This window comes from Myotis davidii, unplaced genomic scaffold (genome assembly GCF_000327345.1).
Source record: "Myotis davidii unplaced genomic scaffold, ASM32734v1 scaffold762, whole genome shotgun sequence".
Lineage (NCBI taxonomy): Eukaryota > Metazoa > Chordata > Mammalia > Chiroptera > Vespertilionidae > Myotis > Myotis davidii.
The window spans coordinates 1,381,301-1,392,006 of record NW_006293699.1 but is presented as its reverse complement, the minus strand read 5'-3'; the positions used below and the strand labels follow the sequence as shown (position 1 = coordinate 1,392,006).

Below are 10,706 nucleotides of genomic sequence, written 5' to 3'. Positions count from 1 at the left end.
CTTTGCCCATTTTTTGATTGGATTGTTTATCTTCCTTTTGTTAAGTTGTATGAGTTCCCTATAAATTTTGGAGATTAGGCCCTTTTCAGATATGACATTGGCAAATATGTTTTCCCAGGCAGTGGACTTTCTTGTTGTTTTGTTGATGGTTTCTTTTGCTGTGCAGAAGCTTTTTATTTTGATGTAGTCATGTTTTTTTTATTCCATTTTGCCAATCTCTGCCTTTTGTTTGGACTGTTTAAACTATTTATAGTTAGTGAATTTACCAGTAAGATAGGATTTATGACTGCCATTTTGTTGTCTGTTTTATATATGTCTTGTGTGCTTTTTGTTTCTCTAGCAGGAGCTTTATTGTCTTTTGTGTTTAATAGACATTTTCTAGTGTACCGTTTTAATTCCCTGTCATCCTTTTTACTTTTTTAAAAATATTATTTTTTCTATTAGTGGTCCCCGAGGATTACAATTAACATCTTAATTTATAACAATTTAGTTTGGATTAATACCACTTAACCTCAGTATTTTACAAAAACTTTGTTACCGTATATCTCCATTTCCTCCCCCTTGCATTGTGCTGTTACAAATTACATATTTGCCCTAGCTGTTTTGGCTCTGTGTATAGAGCATCAGCCCATGAACTCAAGCGTCTTGGGTTCGATTCTGGTCAAGGGCAAGTACCTTTGTACCTCGGTTGCAGGCTTGATCTCTGGCCCCGTTGGGGCACGCGTGGGATGTAACCAATCCATATGTCTCTCTCACATCGATGTTTCTCTCTCTTTCTGTCCCTTCCCTTCCTTTCCCTTCCACTCTCTCTAAAAATCAATGGAAAATTATCCTCAAGTGAGGATTAACAAAAACAAAACACAAATTACATATGTATATATTGTATGTCCATAAACATTTAAAATTATTAATACAATTGGGATTGCTTCTTAAATCAGATAGATAAAAATTTTGATCCAACCTGTTAGACAAAAGATTGAGGTGCCTTTCTATTCTCTCTGCTGGAAAGGATAAGTTGAACCTTATGAAATTGATGTTGAAACATGGGATTGCAACTCAGCTTATACATTTGAATATTACATTTATAGATACTTTAGGAATACCATCTTGTTCCGTCACCTACGAAGTTTACTCAAAACTATCATACATATATAGCTGTAACACTAGTTAGATGAATACTCAGTGGAGCAATGGCAGACACAGACCAGGATTATAAAGAGTACGTATCAACAATACTTTATTAGAAATTGTCATAGGGAAGCTCAAGTAGAAGCAATAAGAGATTTAGGGGTTATAGGAGTCTCTAATGCTGTTGTAAACATATACATATGTTTTTTATTTTTTAATCCTCACCGAAGGATTTTTTTCCATTGATTTTTAGAGAGAGAGAGAAATATTGATGTGAGAGAAACATATCAATTGGTTGCCTCCTGCACAAGCCCTGACCAGGGCCAGGGCTGGGGAGGAGCCTGCAACTAAGGTATGTTGACCAGAATTGAACCTGAGACTCTTTGGTCCACAGGCCGATGCTCTATCCACTGAGCCAAACAGGCTAGGACTAACCATATTTTTAATGCTTTTTCGGATAATAATGACCTCTTTATTACTATGATGATTGTAATCTGCAAATTCAACATTATACAATTAGTAGGTTGGTCCCAAGATGTATTTTTAGGCTTTTTTCCCCCTCATTTTGAAGGATGTTTAGATTCATAAACTCACTCTGACAATCTGTTACCCAAACCCCTTACAGCATTCTATTTGTGAGAGTAGCTAGCAAGGCCAAACCATCCAGATTTTCTGATTTAGTTTGCCAAGTGCCAAATTGTACAGGTTTTTTTGTTTGTTTGTTTTTTTACTACCAGTTGTCATACCAGTACTTTCATTGGACAAGGGTGCATTTTTTTGGTAGCAGCTCACAGAAACATATGAGCTAGTGACTTCAAATACACTTGAAAGGCTCGTGTTCCCTCTATAGAATGTAAAGTTTGGATATGATTTTTGATCTTATGATTAGATAGTAAATGTTTATAACATCAGTGAAACTGATTTTAGTTCATCATTGAACATTTGTAGGGAACCTAATGCAAGGACATTAATGATAATATTCATGTGTAATTTACAAGTTTACAGATTTTACTTTTCCAGTTTTTATAAATGACCTTTTTATCTGCTTTGCTTATCCTATATAATAAAAGCCTACTATGCAAATTGTCCCCTCCACTGGGAGTTCGACCAGGGGGCGGGGCTGGTGGCGGCTGCAGCCACTAGGGACCCTATCCCCCTACCCATGCACAAATTTCATGCACTGGAAATTAACTCTAGTTAATCTATAAAGGGAGAAGAGTATTTTTATATACCTAATAACCTCTTAACCGAGGACTTAACCTTAAACTTTGCTTCAGTTTCATTTATGCCAAACCACAGAGCTAAGGAATCCACCAACTCCATCAGTTGTTTTCCTTGTCAAACCATGTAGGAAAGCTCTCTCGAAGACTTACTCTTTCGAGTTGTGCTGAAATTTGTTATAAGCACCACTCATTTCTCCAAGAAAATACTTGGCAAATTTTTCATTTTTTTGTTCTTAGTCCAAGAATTCCACAAATATCCAGACATATCTCACAGTTACCCTCTGACCAGTATCGTGTATGTTTATCTCCCTGTGAAGTCCCTTCCCTTTTTCTTCAGAATATGTTACATTTCCCTTACCTTAAATGATCCTCATTTCACTCGCCAGCCTCACGAAACTACTGAATTCTTTTACTTTGCCAATGAGTGTAAACCATTGTATGCTTTCTGTAATTCCTCATGGTTCCCTGGTTTCTCCTTGCTGTTCCTTGAACAGCATGAATGTTCCCTGCAGTGCCTGACAGTCCATCTTCTGAGTGTCTCCATTCTTGAAGTTTGGTTCATAAACTAATATTTATATTAAAAGTGGTTTTGCAAACTACACCTTTACTGCTTTAAGGCCACTGTCCAGGACCACTCTGTGATCTGTCCCTACCTTCCCCTTCCATTTTCCCACTTTTAGGTCTTTCCTGCTTCATTAATATTACTTAGTACAACTTCACTTTCCCGACAGCTTCTGTGCTCTGTGCTGTTTTCCTACTGTTTTTTCTATGAAATTTCTATTTTATCTGTCTTCTCTCACTATAGCTGTTCTCTATTTCTATGTAGCTTTCTCCCAGACCTCCGTGTACAGCATCTTAGTACTGTCTTGAATCTCAAGTCCTAGCAGCTGTAGGACATTTTTATTTTGTGAGTCTTGAAGATCCATCTCAACACACCACTTGGAAGGTAAATTCACGTCAGGGTATTTACGTGAATTATGTAAATGAAAAATCCCTATGTGCCTAAGTATTGATTTGTGGGGTACTTCTGAGCCTGTCTCAGAGCTTTTAAGTCACTACTATCACCTTAGGAATCAGAGAAGGGGCTGAAGACCTGACAGAAGCTGAGTGTCGGCTCTTGTTGGGCAAGGGCAGCAGGCGGGGCTAGACTAGCACTGGGCACATTGTTCCTGTTCCTGCTTCGTCTGCTGTTAGCCCCTTGTTCCAAGCCTTGGTCGCGGGCATTCACACCTGCTGGGCTCTGCTAAACAAAGCCACCCCTCAAGTCCCACCTGTGACTTATTGGCAGGCCTGTTTCCTTTCAAAATCCATGTTCCAACATTGACTGTGGGGCCTGTAATCCTCCCCCAACCAGGACTTATATTTTCATTGTTTAGATGTCTCTCGAGAAGCTCTTAAGAAGAAAACCATCTGATGAAAAAGATACTGTGTTTGTGTTGGGTATAGAATAGTCAAGTCCCAACCTTAAAGTAGCCAACAAGAAATATAATCAGGTAAATTATATAGTGCGATAGATGCGATCATGGAAGATGACGGGATTTGCTATTCCCCCCTCGGTGTTGTTACTAGGATCCAAGGTGCTACCATGAAGAAGTCCCTTTTCGTTTGTAAAGTGCCCATCAGCCTCTCTGCTCCTCTTCTGGGCGTGGGAGGAGGATTTGGTGCAGGGTGCTACTGTTCCCCAGAGAGTTTCTGCACAGTCCACTGTGTCCTGCAAACCATTTCAGACTCATCTTGCTAAAGTGTTTTTGACTTTCCTGCACTACCATTAATAGTGCTTCTGTGTCAGTGTTTCTTCATCTTGTGTATGTAGTTCATTCTCCTATATTATTAGTAAAAGACTTTCATTTGGGGGCAGCTTAGTTCCCCAGTAATATGGTAGCAGAGAGTAAACTGAACATCTGGGTCGAGTATAGATAGAGTCATTATGTCAGCTTTTAATAAAAGTGTCCATGAACAATTGTTAATGTAAACATAGTTTCACCTCATTTTGAATTGTAAATTATATGTAAGATTGTAGAAGAAATTGGCTGAAGTTTTATACTACTTTATAGGTTGGTAACAACTTGCTAGATTTCTTACACATTATTTGTTTCAACATTTAATGGTTTATTAATAATGACAGGAAATAAAGTAACTGGATTTTCAGGCTCTGTAATCTGCAAAGGCCTAAGAATTTGCATTTTAAAACTTTTCAATTCTGTGGTTCAGCCATAAATCAAATCGCAATAATTTTAGTTTAACAAGAATTGGAAGGCCACTGTCGGGGGGATTTTGAGAAGCTGTGGAGGCAGGACCGTGTTCCAGGTGTTTTAGTTTGTACTTTCTCAGTGGAAGAGATACTGGAACTGTATAGAGAGAGATTGCAGGCTTCAAAGTTCAGAGTAGGTGACTGATTAATAATGCTAAGGGGTAATTCACAACGCAGGTGTCATTCTCCCTGAGCAGTTTCCTGGGAGACTCATACAGCAGAGAATGACTGCGGCAGTGTGGCCATGTAAAACACAGTGGACGGATGCTACCGGCAGGGAAGACCTGAGAGCTGCGGCTCTTACCACCCTATCCATGTAAGACTGCACTGTCAAGAATTGCTCTGCCCATAATGCAATAACACAGAAACCCTAGTTGGGGATTATTTCCTCTGCATGTAGCAGAAGTCCAGCCTAGTGGCTTACCAGATAGAGGCTTGTTTTCCTCGATCAGAAGTGGCGTCGAGGCAGGCTATGCATAACTAGTCCTGGGCGCCTCCTGTCTTCCTACTCCACCTCCTTAGGGTCTGCCCCTGAGGGTCCACCTTCCCTCCTCACTGTTTCAAGATGGCTCTTCACCTCCAAAGAAGGGAGTGGAAAAGCAGAAGTGGCAGCTGGGTCAGGAAAGCGAAACGTAGAAATCCCAGCAGACTCTGCGCACGTCTCACTGTCTACAGTTGAGATACCTGGTGACCCCTCTTTGCAAGGGAGACTAAGAAAAATCGTTTTTTAAGTTGGGCACATTACCTTCCCCAATTGGGGTTTCATATGTAAGGGAAAAGGAGAGAATGGATATTGGGAGATCAATTACCAGAAATAGCGTGCACCTTAGTAATCAGTAGTGTTTGAAAGGCCCCGGATCTGTGGCACTTTATTCCTAACTCTCCACATCACCATTTCACTGTGAGTGTATCAGACCCGTTCTCAGGAGATCCCCACAGACTGCTGTCATTCTGCTTTTCAAATGACGATTTCCCTATTTATTAGTATGTGCTTTTACAGATCCGTTTGGCAAATGGACTTAGATTTTCTTTTATGTTCCAGCAAATGTCTTTTTAAACCTTTTTGCAGACTTTTCACTTGTAGCCTACTCTTACTGTGCTGCTGCATTTTGACTGACATTTTTACATTTTACACAGGTGATATTCTTGAATTTCATGGTCCAGAAGGAACAGGAAAGACAGAAATGCTTTATCATTTAACAGCACGGTGCATTCTTCCACAATCAGCAGGTGGACTGGAAATAGAAGTCTTATTTATTGATACAGATTACCACTTTGACCTGCTTCGGCTTGTTACAATTCTTGAGCATAGACTACCCCAGAGTTCTGAAGAAATAATAAAATACTGCCTTGGCAGGTTTTTCCTGGTGTACTGCTGCAGTAGCAGCCAGTTGCTGCTCACACTCTACTCCCTAGAAGCCATGTTTTGTAGTCACCCCTCTCTCTGCCTTTTGATTTTGGATAGCTTGTCCGCTTTCTACTGGATAGACCGAGCCAATGGAGGAGAAAGTGTTAACTTACAGGAGTCTACTCTGAAGAAGTGTTCTCAGCTCTTAGAGAAACTTGTAAATGAGTATTGCTTGGTTCTTTTTGCAACAACACAGAGTATAATGCAGAAAACCTCAAACTCCACGGAAGGTTCTTCCTCTGCCGTTAAGCGCCCGAGCGATACGAGTGTGGACTACAGACCCTACCTCTGTAAGGCATGGCAGCAGCTGGTCAAGCAGAGGGTGTTTTTCTCCAAAGACGATGCTAAAGCCAGTAACCAATTTTCTTTAGTTTCACGTAATTTAAAAAGCAACACTTTAAAAAAACATGTTTTTATTATTGGGGAAAGTGGGGTAGAATTTTGTTGATATATATCAAAATACTCTTGCAGGATATTATGCAAGGTTTTAAAAGTCTTGAGAAAAAAATAAAGAGGAAAAAGTCTTAAATAGGCTAAAGTGATTCAATTCTGAAGTTTTAAACTCTAAAGGAATTAACATAACAGTATTTCTACACAGTATGGATCTCTTAAACTAGTACAGTAAACCTCAGAATTTGTTCAAGTTTACTCAAAGTGATATTAACAGTTAAACTATAGATTAAATTTATTTTATTATTTTTTAAATTTTTACCCAAGGATTGAGGATTTTTTTCCATTGATTCTAGAAAGAATGGAAGGGAATGGGGAGAGAGGAGAGGGCGAGAGAGAAAGAGAAACATCTGTGTGACAGAGACACATCGATTTGTTGCCTCCCACGCACACCCAGACCAGGGTTGGGGATCAGACCTGCAACCCAGGTACATGCCCTTGACTGGAAATCAAACCTGCTACCCTCCCCCCTCCCCCCACCCCTGCACTGCCCATCCTCACCATTCTGGTGCACAGGCTGACGCTCTAACCACTGAGCATGGGCAAAGGCTAAGTTTGTTTTAAAACTAAATAAATAATATACTCATTTCAGTCTAAATAAAATGGATTTTTATAACTTTGTGTCACGTTTTTGGAATTCAGTTAAGTAGTTATTTGTTAAGGAAAGTTTAAATGCATTTTTAATTTCTCATATGTAACTCCTTTAGGAAGCTGTGATTTTGAAAAATGTTTCTGTAGAGCTTTTATTTTTGTAAAAGCAATGGAAACAAGTCTACCCATCTGCCTTTCACACCACCAACTATGGGAAGTCAGAGCATTTTAATCCGAGTTAGTTAAACTGAATTCCAAGATGGAGTTGGGTTTTTGTATAATATTTTAGACACAGGGAAATAAGATAGCCACTCAGGGAATTCTGTGAAGAGTGTTTTTGAAATTTTCAGCTCCTTCTTAAGTGATAGATGTTAAAACTATATATTAGAACTGTGTGTTACTAGTATTTTCTCATTTAGAATAGTCCAGATATACCCTGGAGTGAAATGAATCATTCCAGCTGAGCGCTGGACAGGGCTCTATATGCTTTGGTCCAGTGATGGCCAGAAGGGGAGCACACACCTTAAGGGGCATGGAAGGTACTGTATTGCAGTAGACCGGACAGGGAAATCTTACTTATTTATTTTTAATATATTTTTTATTGGTTTCAGAGAGGAAGGGAGAGGGAGAGAGAGATAGAAACATAAGTGATGAGAGAGAATCATGGATTGGCTGCCTCCTGCATGTCCCCCACTGGGGATGGATCCTACATCTGAGGCATGTACCCTGACCGGGAATCGAACCATGACTTCCTGGGTCATAGGTCAACGTTCAACCCCTGAGCAACACTGGCTTGGCTAGACTAGGAAAATTTTAGAACTTCTATTTGTACATTTTAATCCAAGAAAAGATGAAATTACATCAATATTTGATAGATCGATCCCAGCACTCGTACAATCTATATGTCAGATGGTCTTAAGCCACGACGTACATATCTGAAGTATCCTGTGGGAAAAGTAGAAAGAAATGACAGTATTTATTTATTTATTTATTTATTGTTAATCCTCACCCGAGAATATTTTTTCCATTAATTTTCAGAGAGAGTGGAAGGGCGGGGGAGAGACAGAGAGATAGAAACATTGATGTGAGAGAGAGACATCGATTGGTTGTCTCCCACACGCACCCTGACCAGAGCCTGGGATCGAGCCTGCAACCAAGGTATGTGCCCTTGACCAGGAATCAAACCTGAGAGACTTCAGTCCTAGGTAAACACTTTAATCACTGAGCAAAACTGGCTGGGGCAAGAAATAACAGTATTTAGTTCAAACTGTCAACTCTAACTTTTCTAATCTAACAAAGCAAAGAAATCAAGACTGAAGCTAACATTTTCCCTGACACGGGCACAGCAGATGTGGCATCTGTTGTCTGTGCCCCACCATGTGCCCTGGACCTCCTCTAGCTCATGTGCAATTACACAGTCCTCGGACTTACGCAGGTGTCGTCTAGATCCAGAGCGTGCTGGCCTGCAGGTGGCCAGGCTGGGCAGTCCTTAGCAGTGGGGGTCAGGATTTGGTCTGTAAATACATACCACTCAGTGAGAGGGCACTGTTATTTCTCAGAGTGGCCCCAGTGGGACTAATTCCCAGTTGCTTAATGCAAATATCCATTCATTTAACACTCTTATTGCCTTCCATCCTTCCCTCTCACTTCCCCACTCTCTCCTGGGGCCTCCTGGGATTGTTTCCCTAATGAGTGACAAATTCTTGTCTAGGAACTGTTTTTGTTGCAGGGTGAGGGGGACCCAAACTGCCAGCACTTAATAAAAGTCATCAGCCCTGGCTGGTTTGGTTCAGTGGATAGAGCGTCAGCCTGCAGACTGAAGGGTCCCAGGTTTGATTCCAGTCAAGGGCACATGCTCGGGTTGCAGGCTCAATACCCAGTGGAAGGGCAGGAGGCAGCCAGTCAATGGTTCTTTCTCATCATTGATGCTTCTATCTCTCTCTTCCTCCCTCATCCTCTCTGAAATCAATAGAAAAATATATATTTAAAAAAATAAAAGAGAGCCACATTTAAAGAAAATAAAAATAAAAGTCATCAGACCATCAGCTCTTGTAGGCCCAGCATTTGCTTTTTAGCCACATTGTGAAATTAAATGGGATAGCAGTCTAATTGGTAATCACATTAAATTACATTGGGTCGCATTACCGTCATTCACATCCACACACCTATCCATCCTCAGTAAATATTATTTTGCCATTAATAACAACTACTTAAAAATATTACATGCTTTATCTCTAGTTCTTCATTTTTCAAGTTATATTTTTTGTGGGTTTTTTGTTATATGTAATATGTGTCATACAAGTAATTTATAAATATTTGTATTTGGGGGGAATATACTTATTTTTACAAACCCTGCTAAGAGTATATGGTCATTAAGATTGAGATTCTTTTGCTCTATTCTAGACTACTTCTCTTTTTACCTGTTAAGAAAAGATATGAAAATTCAGTTTCCTTCCCTGTCATGCTATGTGCTTTGGTCGCATGTTCACGTGTGTGTGTGCTTGTGTGTGAGTGTATGTGTTTTACAGATGTAGATGAAAAACTTCGCAACTCTTAGCCAAACTCTAGCTTTGAATATGGCAGGATTTTACATTTCTGTATAAACGAAGTATTAATTTAATGAGCTGTTATTCACGGATTTGTAACTTATTTTACTGGAACATTATTAAAAATAATGAACTTTTATATTAAATGATCAATTATATATTAACTAGGGGCCCAGTGCACGAATTTGTGCACCTTGAAAGGAACTGTGGGCTGCGAGGCTGTGGTAGGCACAAGGGCAGGTCTTGGCCCATCCTCTGCACCCCTGCTCAGCCCCTCCCACCACAGCCCCCAGTCCCCTGTCTGCCAGCAGCCCCGCCCCGCTGCCGTTGCTCCCACACACTGACAGCGCCAGCCCCACTTGCACCCGCTGACAGTGCGGAGCGATTGGGACTGGTGCCAGCAGCGGGTGCGAGCATGGCCAGCACCATTAGTGGGTGTGAGCAGTGGCTGCTGCCCCAATCACTCCTCAGGGGCAGGGGGAGGTGGAGAAGCCCTCAGGGGCGATCAGGACCGGCAGTGGCGCCGGCAGCAGGTGCGAGCGCTGAACAGGACCGCTGCACGCGGGAGCAAAGAATTTTCAGTAACCACCAGAGGCTCACCCCAATGACAGTGACTGGCACCCCTGCTCACCTACTCCACCATCCCACTGTGACCAACGCCTGCCATGTTCCGCACATGCCCCCTGGTGGTCAGCACACATCATAATGACTGGTTCGATTGTCCTGCCATTCGATCTATTTGCATATTAGTCTTTTATTGTATAGGACTAGAGGCCCGGTGCACAAAAATTTGTGCACTTGGGGGGCAGGGGGTCCCTCAGCCCGGCCTGTGCCCTCTCTCAGTCTGGGACCCCTCGGGAGATAACGACCTGCTCCCGGGTGGCAGAGGGCAGGCCCAATCCCTATGCAGCCCCTCTGGTCGGGCTCAGAGCAGGGCTGATTGGGGAGTTGGGGCACCGCCCCCTGTCACACACAGAGCAGGGTGGATCGGGATGTTGCGATGCCACCCTCAGTCACGCTCAGGGTAGGGCCTATTGGGGTGTTGGGGCACCCCCTCCTGTCACACTCAAGACAGGGTCGATGGGGAGGTTGCGGGCCCACCCCGTCAC

At 41.7% G+C, this 10,706-nt stretch overlaps 1 protein-coding gene across 1 annotated transcript in view; it reads left to right on the top strand.

Moving 5' to 3' along the window:
• The window catches only part of XRCC2 (X-ray repair complementing defective repair in Chinese hamster cells 2), a 34,739-nt gene extending 28,026 nt beyond the window's left edge, over window positions 1-6,713 (top strand). The window contains exon 3 of the mRNA XM_006767291.2: window positions 5,740-6,713. Coding sequence (XP_006767354.1) covers window positions 5,740-6,458 — 719 coding nt within the window. The 3' untranslated portion in view covers window positions 6,459-6,713. The remainder of the gene's footprint in view (window positions 1-5,739) is intronic.
• The last annotated feature ends 3,993 nt before the right edge of the window (window positions 6,714-10,706 follow it).